At 48.4% G+C, this 19,690-nt stretch overlaps 1 protein-coding gene and 1 pseudogene across 1 annotated transcript; one reads left to right on the forward strand and one right to left on the reverse strand.

Annotated features, from left to right (window-relative positions):
• The first annotated feature begins 4,794 nt into the window (after positions 1-4,794).
• LOC136507701 (BTB/POZ and MATH domain-containing protein 1-like) lies at positions 4,795-5,385 on the forward strand. Its single transcript, XM_066502346.1, has one exon. It carries the CDS (start codon positions 4,795-4,797, stop codon positions 5,383-5,385), a length of 591 nt encoding a protein of 196 aa, XP_066358443.1.
• A 1,189-nt stretch (positions 5,386-6,574) lies between these two features.
• LOC136507702 (L-type lectin-domain containing receptor kinase IX.1-like) lies at positions 6,575-19,373 on the reverse strand (annotated as a pseudogene).
• Between the last annotated feature and the right edge of the window lie 317 nt (positions 19,374-19,690).

Genomic DNA, 19,690 nt, shown 5'->3' on the forward strand with positions numbered 1-19,690 from the left:
CATGTGTCATCATAGGCAGTGGCATCAAGTGCTCAATAAACAGAATTACATCATAGGCAGCAATAGTCGGCATTGCTCAGGAAAACTCAAATCGGAGAAGAACATCCATAGTTGGCATTGCTCCAAAGGAGGGATTAGGGGAGCAATTGGCACATTATCGGGGTGGTCTCCTTGGGGCTCGGCTGCGGCGCTGGCGGCGCTAGGGTTAGCCACTGTAGAGGACGGCGCGGGGCCATGGATGACTACGGAGACGGAGAGGCGGACGGAGACGGGGATGGGAGACGGGGGAGGATAGCACACCAGCGCGGGGACGCGGACGGAGGTACACGGTGGCCACGCGGAGAGCACACCGGCCCCGGAGGAGGAGGACGGCGACGGATGCAGTGAATGGCGATGGCGGTGATGGAGGATGGGCCTAGGGTTCCGGCCCACGTTCCCATCGACGTCCAAAGGCACCACGGCGCGGGTGCGTGTGCACGGAAGGAGGACGAGGGCACCACGGCGCGGAGGGCAGGGGCGACGATGGAGGTGCACGGCGGCGGCAATGGCGCATCGGCGCGGTGGCTTTTGGGCAGCCCTTTGGGGTCGTTTTTGAACCGACGAAGGACTTAGCCGATTTGGGGGGAGGTGGCGGAGTATATATAAGGCATCATTAACCACGGCGGGCCTCTTAGGACGCCCGTCACGGTTAATATTTACCACGACGGGCTTATTAGAACGCCCGTCACGGTTAATATGTACTGTGGCGGGCCTCTTAGAGCGCCCGTCATGGTTAATATTTTTCAATCTGAAATCTTATTTTCCCCTTTTTCAATCTGGAATCTTATTTTTCCCTTAGGTAGAGCAGTATATATACTAGATAGTTAGCTATAGAGGAGTATGTATAGTAGTAGTAGATAGTAGTATAGTTTGGAGTAGTAGTAGTAGAGTAGTACATAGTTGGAGTAGTAGAGTAGTAGTTGGAGGAGTAGAGTAGTAGTAGAGTCGTAGTTGGAGGAGTAGTTAGCTATAGAGGAGTATATATATATACAAGCTTGTTTCATTTGTTTGAACATAGATCACATAATATGAAAAAGAAAAAAACAACACAACAAAATATATGATGAATACATATGGTTCCATGATATTAATAATAAGTTACAACTTGTCTTGAATGGAGTCCACTACAATATTACAACTTGTCTTATAGATATGGTTGGCATACATATCATTTTGGTGCTGGTGCTTTCACCGTCCTCTTCTCACCGTCGGGGCAGGCCCACGGCATCATCCTGGACTTGTTGAATCGGTCCTCGACGGCCTTGATCTTCTTTGGATGATCGGTAAAAAGCTCGAGCTCTGCGTAGTTGTTGTATTGTTGGGGACTCTGCACCCCATCAGCTCCCACAATCCGCTGCTTTTCGGACACAACCACATGTCTTTTTGGGTCCTCTGCATATATATAGTAGGCCACTTGCGCGACATTGGTTGCTAGTACCCACGGGTCATCTTTGTAGCCGATACTTTTGAGGTCCACGGTGGTTAGCCCATAACTGTCCACTGCAACCGCATTCGGTTTGACCCACTGGCAACGGAAGACGGTTATGCATAGGTTTTGGCTGTAGTCAAGTTCCCATATTTCTTCGACTTGCCCATAGTATTGCCTCCTCTGGCCCATGGACTCTTCTTCGCCCTCGTATCGAACACTGCAGTTCTGTGCCGAGCTCTTCTTGTCCTTGTCTTTCGTGTGGAACCTATAGCCCTGGATGTCATACCCTTGCCACGTGGTGATTTGGCTGGATGGGCCTAACACAAGCCTCTTAACGGTCTCCGTATCTTCATCAGGGCATCCTTCAAGGGGTATGTGTTGCTCTTTGAGCCACTCTATGAAATTGCTCTTGTGATGGTTCTGGACCCATGCCTCCGTGCGCTGCCCATCATTAGTGGCGCGGATCTCTTCTAGGTGCTTTTCAATGTATTTCTCCATGCTCACTAACTGATGAAGGATGTTGTAATGAGCTTCTTGCACCGTTCGGTTTGCCACATCGGTGCGTACTTTTTGGCCTGTGCACCCCATCCCTGAGGTTTTGCCTTCGTGGTGATGGACAGGCAGCCCAATCACCCTCCCATCTCTTATGTACCTTATACACCAGTTCACGGCCTCCTCCGTTGTGTATGCCTCGATCATAGAGCCCTCCGGGTAAGCGCGGTTACGGACGTATCTGTTGAGGGTGGACATGAACCGCTCGTACGTCCACATCTGGTGTAGGTACACAGGGCCCAGTTGATGGATCTGATCGACCATATGCATCATTAGGTGTGGCATAATATCAAAGTAAGATGGTGGAAAGCACATCTCGAGCTGGCAAAGGGTCTCCGCGATGAACTCCTTCAGGGTCTGTCTGGTCCCGCTTTCGCTTCCTTGTCTGCTTGGGCCCCTCTTCATGCGGCTTCTTCTTCTTTCCAAACTCCACCTGATCCATGTCCTTGACCATCTCATACACCTTTGTCCCCCAACTAGTCTGTGTCGTTTGATCACACTGCGGCTCGTCCTGATTGTCAAAGTATTTGTTCATAATACTTCTTCTATACTTGTGATTTTTGGCGAGGAACCGTCTGTGCCCCGTGTACACCATCTTATTGGATCCCTTAAGGTAAGTGTAGCAGGTCCCATCGATGCAAATTACGCAGCCGGTCTTCCCTTTGATCTGCCCCGATAGTGAGAAGAGACCAGGGTAATCGGTGATGGTGACAAAGATGATTGCTTTTAGTGTGAACTTCTCCTTGCGGGATGCATCCACCATCTAGACCCCAACAACAAATAGTATCTTCATTTCCTCCATGAACGGCTCTAGGAACACATCTATATCGTTGCCGGGCTGCTTTGGTCCAGAGATAAGCATGGTCAGCATAAGGTACCTCCGCTTCTGACATAGATGGGGAGGTAGGTTGTACATGGTGAGCACGATGGGCCAAGTGCTATGCGAGCTGCTAAGCTCACCGAACGGGTTCATCCTGTTGGTACTCAGCGCGAACCTAACATGCCTGGGCTCCTTGCCAAACTCCGGGTAGGCCTCGTCGAAATCCTTCCACTGCTTGCCATCGGATGGGTGCCGTAGCTTGCCATCGTCTTTCAGGTGGTCAGCTGATGCATGCCAGGACATGAGCTTGGCATCGTCCGGGTTCCCGAATATTGCACGCAAGCGATCAGTCACGGGCAGGTACCACACCGACAGTGCTGGACTTTTTCTGTGCGTGTAACCCTCTTCTTCATCGTCCTGCTGAGCCGAGATCTGTTTGGCCGCACTGCTCTTCTTTGCCCCCTTCTTGTTCTTTTTCTGACCACCCCGCAAGCCTCCCTCGTCTTCTGCATCCACGCGACAACCAGCATTTTTCTTGTACCGACTAAAGCTGCAGTGCGAACAACTCATTAAATTCTCATACTCATTGCCCCGATACAGGATGCAGTGGTTAGGGCATGCATGAAACTTTCTAAGCTTCATCGCCACTGGCCGGATCAGCTTCTTGGTTCGATAAGTATTGGCGGGCACCTTGTTAGCCGTTGGGTACGTGGTGGCAAGGTAGCTTAACAACTCATTGAACCTAGTGTCAGACCAACCATGACGAGCCTTCAACATCAACATATGGAGGTTAAAACGGAGCGCCGTGCACTCCTTCGGACAATCGCCGCCATCCTTATAGAGAGGATCAACTGTCGCCTGCTTCAACTCTCTGAAATTCTCCAACCACTTTGGGCAACCCAACACAACGTCGTCTTCATCGAAGTGTTTGACTAGATCTTCAACAAGCTGCACATCCTCGGGTTGGCTCATAGTATCCTGACCATCCCCACCGTCGCCGGCTTCGTCGGCCATGTCTTGCATTAGATCATCCACCGTGATGTAATCACGACAACTGTTGTCATTGTCGGCTGGCGCAGCTGCTGCTGAAGATGATGAGGAGCCGGGTGCTCCTAAATGATCTTTATTCACCGGTGGTGCTATCGTCGTCGGCGTCAAAGAGCTCACTCCAGATGCACCGCCATTCGCACCAACTCTTTCGCCGTGAAATGTCCAGACTGTGTAGCCCTCGACGAAACCATACATGAAAGGGCCGAGGAGGCAGCAAGGGGTGGGAGGCACACCGGCGACCACCGGCGAGGCCCGCTCGCGCGGCGCCATGGACGGAGTCGGGCACCACTGGGTCCCATGACCGACGCCGCACTGCAGCCCGGGGGCGCCGTCGGTCGCCGCCAGCACCTCGCGGCGTGAGCCAGTGGCGAGGGACCGGCCGACATAGAATGATGTGATGGGGGGAGGAGGAGGTGGAGAAAGACGGCCGCAGCCGCCGCGTCCGCTGGCGCCAGGCGCTGCCGCCGCCCTGTCCGCGTCGAGGGAGAGAGGGAGCGAAGAGGAGAGAGACTGAGAGAGAGGAGGGGGAGAGAATTTTCCTGAAGGTGGATGCTATATATACAGCGGACATTTGTAGGGGCAGCTGGTGATTCAGCCGCCTCTACAAATGGACACGGTAGGGACAGCCACCCCTACAAATCGACGTATTTGTAGGGGCGACTCGTATTACCAGCCGTCCCTACTGTGCCATTTGTAGAGGCGGCTGCTGTGCTGGAGTCCGAGCACGTCAATGTAAGGACGGCTCCAATGTCAGCCGTCCCTAAAGATAAAAAGCCCCGTTGCTACCGATTGTTTTTCACGTAGCGTAGATACATACGTATACAATAGTTGTTCCGTGCAACAAAGAGTTCCCAAGAAGGAATTCACACACGCCAGCCCTCCCTCCAATCGTCGATCACGAATAATGTCGTCGTTGGCTCGGCGTCTCCTCTCCGGCTCCGTCACCGTCGTAAGGCAGGCGAACGGCAGCCACCTGCACCGGATGGACGGCTACTCGCTTCTCGAGCAGGCGATCAAAACCGGCAGCGCGGTCACCTCCAGCGCCTTCTCGGTCGGCGGTCGCAAGTGGGAGCTCCTACTCTACCCCAACGGGATCGACGCCGACCACCGGAGGTCCGTGTCCGCCGATCTCAGGCTCGCGTACGAAGACAGAGGTCATCGGGAGGCCACGGCCACGTACCGCGTGAGCATCCTCGACTACGCCGGCAACCCGGCGCACAGCCGAACCGTGGGGCCGTGCCGCTTCGAGGGATTTCACTACATCGATATCGGGTCGTCGTGGAGGACGAAGGACGAGGCGGAGGAGCGCATGAAGATGAAGAAGACGAGCGTCGACGAGCTGGAGGCGGCGGAGGAGCTGCGGAGGTCGGCGCCGTTCCTGCTCCGGAACGACCGCCTTAACGTGCTGTGCGACGTCTCGGTGGTGGAGAAGGACAAGCGTCGCAACAAGTGGTTTATGGGACTCGACCGCGCCTTCAATGGCTTCAGTTATTAGCTAGTGTAATTATTAATTTTCTCCATGCATGCAGCTTGTATTTATGGATTACTATAGTCTATATACTAATATTAATTATGTGTAATCGAAGAGTTATTAGCTAATCTTGATATTTGCTTTGCTTGATGAAGTACTATAATCTCGTTCGCTTGTTTAGAGCTCTCCATGTTTTTGAATAGACGCTTGTAACATATGTTTGAAACATATACACCATTGCAATATTCAGATAAAACAATTACAACATTGGTCTGAAACGGGTGAAACATTTGGAACAAACACTTGCAATAGCCACTGCAACATATGTAATATCCAGATAAAATACTTGTAACATACGTTTGAAGCAGCTAAAACATTTGAAACATACACTTGCAACATACGTTTGAAACAGCTGAAATATTTAAAACATACACTCGTAGCATACGTGTATAGCCATTGCAACATATGCGACACCGGATCTACTTTTGCAACATCCAAGTGAAACATATGCAACATACATCTGCAAGGCATGAAACATACGGTTGCAATATATGCTCGTCTACTTGTTGCCATCCAATAGAGGCAAGTTAACGTGACGTGGGGAGCACAGCGTGAGGTGTGCGCGACGTGCGATGTGCGGCACGAGTGGGGGCGTGAGGAGCGGACGGCGTGAGGCACGGACGGGGTGCGTGGCACAAGGCGCAAGGCGGGTCTTGTGTGACCGTGCGAGGCGCGAGGTGTAGGGGCGCACAACGCGAGGTGGGCAGGCGCAGGGGCGCGCGGCACGAGACGGGTCCTTGCGACCGTGCGAGGCGCGAGTTTTTTTTAGGAAAGTGTGAGTCGTGAGGTGCAGGGGCACAAGGTGGGGAGGCGGGAGGCACAAGGGCGCGTGCATGAGGCGCTTTCGTCCTGTCCGAACGGACGGACGTCCCGACAGGAGCATTACCGATGGAAAATTCGTCCAGTATTTCGTGATTTTTGTTGCTACCAGTCCCCTACCCTATTTCTGCGACAATCACAACTGGTTGGCAAAACCCTTCTTTGCTTATCCCGTCCCTTCTTCCCAAAACGCTGAAACAATCCAGCAATATTCGGGTGCCACACGTCCTTGCGTTTCCTGATCAATCAACAACTCCTAAGGTGAGTTCAGTTCCGTCAAACCAGCTCAATGCCCGCACTGATTACAGGTGCGCCGCAGCTGCTGGTTGCAGAATCAAACAACGCATTGGCCACATGCTGAATGTGTGCTGCGACGGCCGGAAACTTGGACCGGGAGGATCGGCAGCGGCGCGTCGAACCGCAGCACATTGAGGGCGTGCCTGATGTCCGGCCTCTGGCTCCGGTCCGGGTGCGCGCACCAGAGCCCGACGGCGAGCACGCGCTCCATCTCCTGGACACTGTACTCCCCGTCCAACCAGTGGGTCCGCGGCCTCCAAAACCCTCCCGGCTTCGTGGAGGTCTCAGACCCTGTGCACCAAGTGGACCGGTGCTCCCGTTCGGCAGCGTCACCACGGGGGCACCGGCCGCAGGCGATCTCGAGGAGAACGACGCCGAAGCTGTACACGTCCGACTGCACGCTCGTCCTGCCGGTGTTCAGGCACTCCGGGTCCACGTACCCCGTCGTGCCCGCCGCCGCCGTCGTCCGTGACCTCCGGCCGTCCTCGATCACCCTCGCCAGCCCAAAGTCGCCGAGCTTGGCGGTGAACGACGCGTCCAGCATCATGTTGCTTAGCTTGACGTCGCGGTGCACGACGCACAGCTCCGTATCCTGGTGCAGGTACAGAAGCGCCGAGCCGAGCCCGAGCACGATCTGATACCTCACCCTCCACGTCAGCTTCTTGTTTGGGTTGTAGAGGTGGCCGTCCACGCTGCCGTTGCGCACCAGCTCATAGACGAGCAGGAGGTCGTCGCCATCGCCAGTCGCTGTAGCACCAGCCGACGAGCAGCACGAGGTTCCGGTGCCGGAGACGGCTGATGATCCTCACCTCCGACGTGAACTCGTTCCAGCCCTGCGGAGAAGTCTTGGAGACCCGTTTGATGGCCACGTCCAGGTTCAGGTCCTCCAAGAACCCACGGTACACCGATCCAAAGCCACCTTCTCCTAGTTTCCTGTCGTCGGAGAAGTTGTTGGTGGCGGCGGCGAGCTCTTCGTAGGAGAATCTCCCTGTTCCCGTAGTCCCTTGCTCCAGCTCGATGACTTCCACAGCTTCACCTCGGAAATACGTCAGTGCTCTGGCGGAATTCTTCTTTGCCGCCGTTCTGCCTTTGCACCGTTGCAAGTGGTACTGACGGCATAGACCGAGGTAGGCCAAGAACCCCACTGTGCCGGTGACGGACACGCCGGTTACCAACATAATCAGTTTGATGCCCTTCCATTTATGACCAGAGCTACCTGCAGCATATATAGCATCTGTATCAGAGTGTCTTTTAATCCTATCTTAGAGCAACTCCAAGAGAGTTTGTAAAATTGGATGGCTAAATCAATGGTTTAGCTATTCTCTAAAATAGAAAACTTCTTCCAAAAATAGATAACTCCAAGAGCCTTTCTAAAGTTGATAACTCCATGCTATATTTAGCTGGCAGGGGGCTTTGCGGCGGTGCCGCGATGCGAGCCGCGATGGCATGCCATATTCAGCGAGCAAGGAGCCGCAATGGCATGCTACATTCAGTGAGCGAGGATCCCGGGATAGCATACTTGTTATTTTAGAACACCGAATAGAAAAGCGGTTGGAGGACTATTTTCTCCGAAAATACCCAAATATAGACTACATAGCACATATAGCTTCTCTCTAGGAGATGCTTTAGGGCCTATTTGGATCTGTTAGTACTAAAAATTAGCTAGCTAATAGCTAATAGCTGCTAATGTTTAGCTAGCTATTTTTTAGCGGGGGTTGTTTGGATCCACCTGCTAATAGGTGGGTGGATAGTGAGTTGAAGTTATATATAAATTATTAGCACCTATTAGCAACTTCAAACCTACTAATGAAACTAATAGTTAGTAGCTCTCCAGCTAATAATTAGCCGGTCTGTATGGATCCACTAGTACTGATTTTAGTTGCTAATTTTTAATCCTAATAGATCCAAACAGGCCCTTACTACACTCCCATGGGATATTGTATACACAAAAATAATTTTCGGACTTCAGAGATACCATTTTTTTTACTTATTGAAACAGGAGGGGTGTGAGCCCGTACTGTGCTTTATTGCAAAAAGATTAAATACAAGAGTCTAAAAAAAATCACAAAACAAAAAAGGTTACAAAGAAGATAAGGAGAACTACACATAATAAGCTTCTAGCCACCATAAGTCAATTGTAGGATAAAACTTGCTTCAACACCGCCTTTCATTTCCAGGATGCAGCAACCACCTCTAAAAATAATAACTGTCATGAAAATGAGGCTAGTTTAAAAAAACCACCTATGCAAATAGCTTATAGCTGTCGTACAAGTAAACTCATAACCTTTTCATAAGAAGTTAGATGAGGACAATTTTTTTTGTAAAAATTACGTACCTCTACAAGATATACAACTATGTAGTTGATAACCTTTTGATTTGAGATAGTTTAGAGACATAAATATTAGTTTTTTAAGTTCTCATATTTTTTAAATTAAAACTTTTGAATTTTTAAAACAACCTCAAGTGTTAACATGATCTACGTGAATATTGTAGTTCTCTAGTCTCAACATAATCTTTAACTTTGCAGTTGATAACCTTTTGATTTGAAATCATTTAAATGCCCAAATATTTGTTTCAATAATTATATTTTAAAATTTATTTTATTTTGATTTTTTGTGAATGACCTTGAACATTAATAGGTACTCCCTCCATCTGGTAATATAGCGTATTCTGGCATTTGAATTTTTTCTTCAAATACACAAGATTTGAGGAATAAAAAAATAATGTTTACTAAATAGAAATACGTGATTTAGTACTTGTGATATTTTTGTATGAGAAAACTAAGAGTCCACCCTTTAATTATGGGGAATAGAATTGGATTTCAATAGATTAGGAAGCTAAGTGAGGGATACATGTGTCTATTGCCCTCTTCCTAACTTTTTCTATGTGGCTAGCTAGACTGAGCTATATTTCAGGACGGTGGGACTTGGGAGTATATATCAAAGCTGTAGACTTATAGTTATCACTTGAAAAAAACTAGGGCTATGGGGGTAGACACCCCCGAACTATTTTACCGTAAGGTTGGGGACTTCTCACCCAGCCCGAGACAACCCTGAACCCCGTGCCCCACCCACACACAGGGGCCCGTTACGCAGTGAGAGGGCCGATCCATTTTACCTATGTTTTGGGAACGCGGGACAGGCGAGGGTTTTCTTTTTCACATCACAGACTAGAAATTTGTCTAACGAATGATTCGAACTCTGGTCACGGGAACCGCAATCCGGAGGCTTGACCAACTGGTCTAATATTTATTTGAGAGTTTAGGACCCCAATGTTGATTATAAGCTCTTTATTTATTTGCTAGAAGCAGGCCTTATATGAGGAGCGAGAGCCATCCTTTCTCTAAAAATTGTTCCAATGAAAGTTACTAAAGGAAATATTTCATATTGCAACAGGCGAGACATGTAGTGGGATGGTAAGAAACATATGGTACATGTTTCTTAATATAAGTGCACGCATAAGTATTTTGCATGAAAAATTAATACGTGACCACATGACTTTTATAGACCTAAAAAACAACCTTTAAAAATGAAATTTACCCACACATAGAAATCAAAGCATTTTGTAGTAATAATGAGTCTGCCTAGCTTTTTCCCTAAACGTATTCAAATCAAATATATATATATATATATATATATATATATATATATATATATAAATATAAGTATATAGTAACTTCAATGTACCTTTTCAGGTCTGTTTGGATCTATTATAATTATAATATATAATAATCAGCTAAAAATAATCTAGGAGCTGTTTGGATCACAACTAAATTATTATAATATGAATTGTGCATGAGATTGTTATAATCATGATTGTGGGGTTATAACAATCAGAATGTTTGGATCTGGATTTTTGTGGTTGGTTACCTTATTGCTTAGAAGATGACATGAAAAGAAAAGATAAGGTGGGGGTGGAGCTAATTTCGACTTCCAGCAACCATAATCCCCCAAGTCAGGTCTTTTCTGGATTATGGGATTATGGTAATTGGGAGTTTTTATTATAATAATTCATAATATAATCAATCTTGTTTGGAACATAATTTGATTATACGACATGATTATTATAATCATAGGGTATCCAAACAGGTCTCTAATTGTAATTCAAAGTGGCTAGATTATAAGGTGGATTATTAGTTTATTATAATCAAAACATCATATTACAATAATCCAATAATTCACCTGGACCTACTTTTTCGTAATTATGAGTAATTTTCACATAACCCAAGAATAATCTACAATAATAATACAGGAATCCAAATAGTCCAATTATTAAAGTTTATAATCCATATTAGTATAACTTAACACCGTTAGCCCATCAAACTAACACAAGGGCCAAGAAACCAAAGAAAATTCGTTTTAGGGCCAAATAGCCAAGTTCGAGAGAAAAAAGACCAAGAAACTAAGCAACACTTTTTTTAGGCCCAGAAAATAATTTTCTCATTATTTATAATAAGGATTATAATAATCAGGATTATAGATTATAATAATTAGGATTATAGATTATAATAACCAGAATGTTTGGATCTCTGAATTATTGGAGTTGGTTAAGTGAAAAATTCTTATCTTACTCTTTAGAGAAGGTGATAGGGCAAGAGAAGAGAAAATGGGAGAGGGGGCAATTTGGACTTTCAACAACCATAATCCCCTAAAATCAGGTGTTTTTTTGGATTATTGGATTATGGCAATCATGGGGTTTTATTACTATAATCCATAGTACAATCAATCTTGTTTAGATCATTATTTGATTATTATAATAGGGTATCCAAACAAGTCTCTAGTTGTAACTCAAACAGACTAGATTATAAGGTGGATTATTAATTTATTATAATCAAAACATCAAACTACAATAATCCTATAATCCACCTCAGACCTGTTTTTTTTTGTAATTATGAGTAATTTTCACGTAAACTAAGAATAATCTACCATAATATAATATATACAGGAATCCAAATTTCCACTTATTATGGTTCATAATCGTGTTTAACACTAATCGATGATATACTTGGCACCCATATCTAATTCTTACCTCATTTCTTATGCAAAGTCTGAGATAGGAGGGAGTATTAGGCTACTCTAGATGCATTGGGTCATATCATGCTTCTAAAGTTGCCATGTCAAATATATACAAGTATAATATATCCACTACCGTAAACAGAGCTTTGCCGTATGTCCAAGGCACACGGTGAAGCCCAAAAAACAATCGGCAAACAGCACACGGCGTACACTGTGACGGCAAAAGTTTCTTTGCCGAGTGCTAAAACCGAAGCTCGGCAAAAAAAAAAAAGTAACGTGACGGCGAGAAGACGGTCACGACGCGTTTGCCAAGTGTCTAACGGCACGGGCACTCGGCAAAGATGCCATGTTTGCCGAGTGTCCACGCGAAAAACACTCGGCAAACATCCAGAGAGAACTGTAGAAGTATATTTCTAAAGTTTTTCTGAATTTATTTTTCTAAAGGAAAATGGCCGTATAATGTGTGAGCATGACTTCATGGTGATGTCATCAAGCTAGCAAGGCATTCTGCTCGCTCCGGCCGCTCGCCCGCGCGGCGTTGCGCGCGTTGCCGAGTGTCCACGCGAAAAACACTCGGCAAACATCCAGAGAGGACTATAAAAGTGTATTTCTAAAGTTTTTCTGAATTTATTTTTCTAAAGGGAAATGGCCGTATAATGTGTGAGCATGACTTCACGGTGATGTCATTAAGCTAGCAAGGCATTCTGCTCGCTCCGGCCGCTCGCCCGCGCGGCGTTGCGCGCGTGCATGCTGGGAGGAGTTGCAGGCGTTGTCGCGGAAGCTAGCGAGCCGCGTAGAGCTGCGCCACCCCATCCCGAGCCGCCGGCCGGCCGCGCGCCGCATCCCGGAGCACCTTCGGCCTACTGGACCTCCACGAGGAGCACATCGTGAACATCGATGCCGTGGCCTCGCCGTCGGGTCGCCAGTGCCGGGTCCCTGCCGCCAGTGGCGAATCTAGGATCTTAGCTCGGGGTATGCCGTTCAAAAAAATTTCTATATAATTCAGCAAATCATTTAGCAATTTGGTAACGGTAGTAAAATTGGCAATGTAATTAAGTAATAATAGTTAAATTTGGAACATAATTTGGTAATAGTAATTTAGTAGCAGTGGTAAAACTTGCAACGTAGGGATGACTCAATGTTGTTAGCAATGAAAGTAGACAAGATTTTTCTACATGAAAAAGAAGAGAAAAGGGCAAAGACTAAATTACGTCTTGGTGTCTCCGACAGTCGCCTTTGCTTGTTAACCATACACGCGCAGCTAGCAGACAACATGCCTTGGACACGGCCATGGTGCTCGGGGGGTTCCCAGCGCCAGGGTCAGCAAGTCATGGCCCCTACGAACCTCGAAGCTGTCCTTGGATTTAGCGGCCTCGATGATAGCCCTCTCCACCTCCTCGAACTTGGGCTCATTGAACTTGCTCGTGCCCTCCTTGAGCTTTTTTGGCTTGCAGGCATAGATGAAGTCCTTAGCCCTCAAGTCTACACCGTCGTACGGATTGGGAAGCCCGGCGGCAGCTCTAGCCCTTTCTTCCTCCCACCACTGGGGCCTCTTACCAGCAAACCCAGTCATGCCCAAGTGGTGGGGGTGCAGGTTCTTCTTTGCGAGTGCGCTGAACTTGGCGCTCTTTGCCTTTGCTTCTTCTGTTGTTCTTTGTTTGCAGAACTCTTCCCAGTGATGTTCCTTCACCATAGTGTATTTGACATAGGGTGACTTGCCTAGCTTCAGGTAGTACCTGGTCAGCATGGACTTGAAGTTTCTAAAGGCTCTTCCTGCCACGTGCATGACCCATTCCCTGCACTTGTTCAGATTGGTGTCCTCAGGATAATGGAAGCTCCTCGTCACCTCACCCTAGATATGTGTCTTGTAGTCGACCGGGACATTGTTCCAGTCCTCCCAAGTGATCTCCACCTTGTCCTTGACTATACATGCCACCTGGTTGCTGAACTTGGCAAGGACCGTGGGTGGAGACAACGGGTTTCCCTCTGGTCCCACCTCATGGATCACATGGACTTCACCGTGGATTTCCCTCTGGTGCCTCCCGTGTTCCCCCCTTCTTAGCTTTGTCCTCTGACCCCTAGACTTGCCTAAAGTGGTTGGAGATGGAGCGGGGGGTTCTTTGTCCCTGACTTGTTCCTCCTTGAAATTCAATTCTCGAGGCACCACCGGCATCTGTTCAGGGTTTGGAGACCGCGGACTTTCAACTTCGTCATCCCTCGGTTGGTAGGTCAGATCATCTTCGTCCTCTATACGACGTTTCTTTGTTGGCCTCGGGGTCACGGACATGTGGCTCTTGAGGCTAGTTGATGATGATGCACTAGGGGTAGGGTCGCACCATTCGCTTATCGGTTCCTCCGCCATTGGAAAGCTACAATGAATACATATTTTAGTTGTATAGACATAGTTAGAGTAGTAAAGTAGAGTAGTACTAGAGTAGTACTAGAGTAGTAAAGTAGTAGTAGTACTAGAGTAGTAAAGTAGTAGTAGTAGTTGGCTCAGATTTGCCCCATTGTCATCACATCGCTTTTAAACTGGTTGCTTGTATCTGGTATACAAGCCATCCTAGTTTAGCGGGGGCACTAGATCATCATCGCCACTGCCTCAGCATAAAAGGGTTCACATCATTGCATATGCCACTGCCTCAGCTTAGAAGTGTGAAAAGAATCATCATTGCAAATACCAAACAAAAGCCATCAAGATAGTTTCAAAATTCAGCCCCAAAGGGCTAAGTCCTTTGGCCATCAAGATAGAGTCACTGCCTCAGCTCTTGTTTTAAAAGTTCATCATTGCATATATATGCCACATAGATGGAGTCAAAATCAAGTGACTTAGTCAAAATCAAGTGTAGTCAAAATCAAATAGTAGAGTGTAGTAGCAGATAGAGTATAGTAGTAGCAGTAGGGTGTAGTAGTAGAGTATAGTAGCAGCTAGTAGTAGCAGCCAGCAGTATAGAAAATAGTAGTAGTAGCAGATAGTAGTATAGTATAGTAGTAGTAGTAGTAGTAGTAGTCATATATAGGTACAGAGAGTAGAGATAGTGGTAGTGTAGTTGTACTAGTTGTAGTAGTGGTAGAGAGTAGAGATAGTTAGTAGAGAAGTGTAGTAGTTGTAGAGTAGTGGAGCAGCCAACAGTGTGTACAGCAGCAGTAGAGTAGTGTAGTAGTAGTTGTAGAGTAGTAGAGCCCACAATAGGAGACACCAAACAAAGCATATGTGCCACAAAAAATCAAAATAGGACATGGGAGTACAGCAGCAGTAGAGTGTAGTACAGCAGTAGCAGTAGTAGTATAGTAGTGGAGCATCCAGCAAGTACAAGTAGTATAGTAGTAGCAGATAGTAGTAGAGTATAGTAGTAGCAGATAGCAGTAGAGTGGCAGCAACAAGTATCCTCCTAGATTCAGAGATAACAGTAGTACAAATCATAGGCAGTGGAAAAAGCCAACCCCTTCTCTGACCTTCTTGCTGTCTAAAACTGAGCACCCACTCAAGAGTAGTACAAATTAAAAGGAGCAGATCCAGCAAAGGACATGGGTGTGCACATGTATGCCTGATAATTTAGTACTCACAAATAGGCAGTGGCATCATATATATCTAGTGCTCAGTTAACAAGAATCGCATCATAGGCAGCATTTAGTATTTTTTCTTCCAAATTCATCTCAACATGTGCCATCATAGGCAGTGGCATCAAGTGCTCAATAAACAGAATTACATCATAGGCAGCAATAGTCGGCATTGCTCAGGAAAACTCAAATCGGAGAAGAACATCCATAGTTGGCATTGCTCCAAAGGAGGGATTAGGGGAGCAATTGGCACATTATCGGGGTGGTCTCCTTGGGGCTCGGCTGCGGCGCTGGCGGCGCTAGGGTTAGCCGCTGTAGAGGACGGCGCGGGGCCATGGATGACTACGGAGACGGAGAGGCGGACGGAGACGGGGATGGGAGACGGGGGAGGATAGCACACCAGCGCGGGGACGCGGACGGAGGTACACGGTGGCCACGCGGAGAGCACACCGGCCCCGGAGGAGGAGGACGGCGACGGATGCAGTGAATGGCGATGGCGGTGACGGAGGATGGGCCTAGGGTTCCGGCCCACGTTCCCATCGACGTCCAAAGGCACCACGGCGCGGGTGCGTGTGCACGGAAGGAGGACGAGGGCACCACGGCGCGGAGGGCAGGGGCGACGATGGAGGTGCACGGCGGCGGCAATGGCGCATCGGCGCGGTGGCTTTTGGGCAGCCCTTTGGGGTCGTTTTTGAACCGACGAAGGACTTAGCCGATTTGGGGGGAGGTGGCGGAGTATATATAAGGCATCATTAACCACGGCGGGCCTCTTAGGACGCCCGTCACGGTTAATATTTACCGCGGCGGGCTTATTAGAACGCCCGTCACGGTTAATATGTACTGTGGCGGGCCTCTTAGAGCGCCCGTCATGGTTAATATTTTTCAATCTGAAATCTTATTTTCCCCTTTTTCAATCTGGAATCTTATTTTTCCCTTAGGTAGAGCAGTATATATACTAGATAGTTAGCTATAGAGGAGTATGTATAGTAGTAGTAGATAGTAGTATAGTTTGGAGTAGTAGTAGTAGAGTAGTACATAGTTGGAGTAGTAGAGTAGTAGTTGGAGGAGTAGAGTAGTAGTAGAGTCGTAGTTGGAGGAGTAGTTAGCTATAGAGGAGTATATATATATACAAGCTTGTTTCATTTGTTTGAACATAGATCACATAATATGAAAAAGAAAAAAACAACACAACAAAATATATGATGAATACATATGGTTCCATGATATTAATAATAAGTTACAACTTGTCTTGAATGGAGTCCACTACAATATTACAACTTGTCTTATAGATATGGTTGGCATACATATCATTTTGGTGCAGGTGCTTTCACCGTCCTCTTCTCACCGTCGGGGCGGGCCCACGGCATCATCCTGGACTTGTTGAATCGGTCCTCGACGGCCTTGATCTTCTTTGGATGATCGGTAAAAAGCTCGAGCTCTGCGTAGTTGTTGTATTGTTGGGGACTCTGCACCCCATCAGCTCCCACAATCCGCTGCTTTCCGGACACAACCACATGTCTTTTTGGGTCCTCTGCATATATATAGTAGGCCACTTGCGCGACATTGGTTGCTAGTACCCACGGGTCATCTTTGTAGCCGATACTTTTGAGGTCCACGGTGGTTAGCCCATAACTGTCCACTGCAACCGCATTCGGTTTGACCCACTGGCAACGGAAGACGGTTATGCGTAGGTTTTGGCTGTAGTCAAGTTCCCATATTTCTTCGACTTGCCCATAGTATTGCCTCCTCTGGCCCATGGACTCTTCTTCGCCCTCGTATCGAACACTGCAGTTCTGTGCCGAGCTCTTCTTGTCCTTGTCTTTCGTGTGGAACCTATAGCCCTGGATGTCATACCCTTGCCATGTGGTGATTTGGCTGGATGGGCCTAACACAAGCCTCTTAACGGTCTCCGTATCTTCATCAGGGCATCCTTCAAGGGGTATGTGTTGCTCTTTGAGCCACTCTATGAAATTGCTCTTGTGATGGTTCTGGACCCATGCCTCCGTGCGCTGCCCATCATTAGTGGCGCGGATCTCTTCTAGGTGCTTTTCAATGTATTTCTCCATGCTCACTAACTGATGAAGGATGCTGTAATGAGCTTCTTGCACCGTTCGGTTTGCCACATCGGTGCGTACTTTTTGGCCTGTGCACCCCATCCCTGAGGTTTTGCCTTCGTGGTGATGGACAGGCAGCCCAATCACCCTCCCATCTCTTATGTACCTTATACACCAGTTCACGGCCTCCTCCGTTGTGTATGCCTCGATCATAGAGCCCTCCGGGTAAGCGCGGTTACGGACGTATCTGTTGAGGGTGGACATGAACCGCTCGTACGTCCACATCTGGTGTAGGTACACAGGGCCCAGTTGATGGATCTGATCGACCATATGCATCATTAGGTGTGGCATAATATCAAAGTAAGATGGTGGAAAGCACATCTCGAGCTGGCAAAGGGTCTCCGCGATGAACTCCTTCAGGGTCCGTCTGGTCCCGCTTTCGCTTCCTTGTCTGCTTGGGCCCCTCTTCAGGCGGCTTCTTCTTCTTTCCAAACTCCACCTGATCCATGTCCTTGACCATCTCATACACCTTTGTCCCCCAACTAGTCTGCGTCGTTTGATCACACTGCGGCTCGTCCTGATTGTCAAAGTATTTGTTCATAATACTTCTTCTATACTTGTGATTTTTGGTGAGGAACCGTCTGTGCCTCGTGTACACCATCTTATTGGATCCCTTAAGGTAAGTGTAGCAGGTCCCATCGATGCAAATTACGCAGCCGGTCTTCCCTTTGATCTGCCCCGATAGTGAGAAGAGACCAGGGTAATCGGTGATGGTGACAAAGATGATTGCTTTTAGTGTGAACTTCTCCTTGCGGGATGCATCCACCATCTGGACCCCAACAACAAATAGTATCTTCATTTCCTCCATGAACGGCTCTAGGAACACATCTATATCGTTGCCGGGCTGCTTTGGTCCAGAGATAAGCATGGTCAGCATAAGGTACCTCCGCTTCTGACATAGATGGGGAGGTAGGTTGTACATGGTGAGCACGATGGGCCAAGTGCTATGCGAGCTGCTAAGCTCACCGAACGGGTTCATCCTGTTGGTACTCAGCGCGAACCTAACATGCCTGGGCTCCTTGCCAAACTCCGGGTAGGCCTCGTCGAAATCCTTCCACTGCTTGCCATCGGATGGGTGCCGTAGCTTGCCATCGTCTTTCAGGCGGTCAGCTGATGCATGCCAGGACATGAGCTTGGCATCGTCCGGGTTCCCGAATATTGCACGCAAGCGATCGGTCACGGGCAGGTACCACACCGACAGTGCTGGACTTTTTCTGTGCGTGTAACCCTCTTCTTCATCGTCCTGCTGAGCCGAGATCTGTTTGGCCGCACTGCTCTTCTTTGCCCCCTTCTTGTTCTTTTTCTGACCACCCCGCAAGCCTCCCTCGTCTTCTGCATCCACGCGACAACCAGCATTTTTCTTGTACCGACTAAAGCTGCAGTGCGGACAACTCATTAAATTCTCATACTCATTGCCCCGATACAGGATGCAGTGGTTAGGGCATGCATCAAACTTTCTAAGCTTCATCGCCACTGGCCGGATCAGCTTCTTGGCTCGATAAGTATTGGCGGGCACCTTGTTAGCCGTTGGGTACGTGGTGGCAAGGTAGCTTAACAACTCATTGAACCTAGTGTCAGACCAACCATGACGAGCCTTCAACATCAACATATGGAGGTTAAAACGGAGCGCCGTGCACTCCTTCGGACAATCGCCGCCATCCTTATAGAGAGGATCAACTGCCGCCTGCTTCAACTCTCTGAAATTCTCCAACCACTTTGGGCAACCCAACACAACGTCGTCTTCATCGAAGTGTTTGACTAGATCTCCAACAAGCTGCACATCCTCGGGTTGGCTCATAGTATCCTGACCATCCCCACCGTCGCCGGCTTCGTCGGCCATGTCTTGCATTAGATCATCCACCGTGATGTAATCACGACAACTGTTGTCATTGTCGGCTGGCGCAGCTGCTGCTGAAGATGATGAGGAGCCGGGTGCTCCTAAATGATCTTTATTCACCGGTGGTGCTATCGTCGTCGGCGTCAAAGAGCTCACTCCAGATGCACCGCCATTCGCACCAACTCTTTCGCCGTGAAATGTCCAGACTGTGTAGCCCTCGACGAAACCATACATGAAAGGGCCGAGGAGGCAGCAAGGGGTGGGAGGCACACCGGCGACCACCGGCGAGGCCCGCTCGCGCGGCGCCATGGACGGAGTCGGGCACCACTGGGTCCCATGACCGACGCCGCACTGCAGCCCGGGGGCGCCGTCGGTCGCCGCCAGCGCCTCGCGGCGTGAGCCAGTGGCGAGGGACCGGCCGACATAGAATGATGTGATGGGGGGAGGAGGAGGTGGAGAAAGACGGCCGCAGCCGCCGCGTCCGCTGGCGCCAGGCGCTGCCGCCGCCCTGTCCGCGTCGAGGGAGAGAGGGAGCGAAGAGGAGAGAGACTGAGAGAGAGGAGGGGGAGAGAATTTTCCTGAAGGTGGATGCTATATATACAGCGGACATTTGTAGGGGCAGCTGG

Source organism: Miscanthus floridulus, chromosome 15, assembly GCF_019320115.1.
Source record: "Miscanthus floridulus cultivar M001 chromosome 15, ASM1932011v1, whole genome shotgun sequence".
Classification (NCBI taxonomy): domain Eukaryota; kingdom Viridiplantae; phylum Streptophyta; class Magnoliopsida; order Poales; family Poaceae; genus Miscanthus; species Miscanthus floridulus.

Coding starts and splice junctions, on each gene's coding strand:
- LOC136507701 (XM_066502346.1), top strand. CDS start 4,795: ATGTCGTCGTTGGCTCGGCGTCTCCTCTCCGGCTCCGTCACCGTCGTA.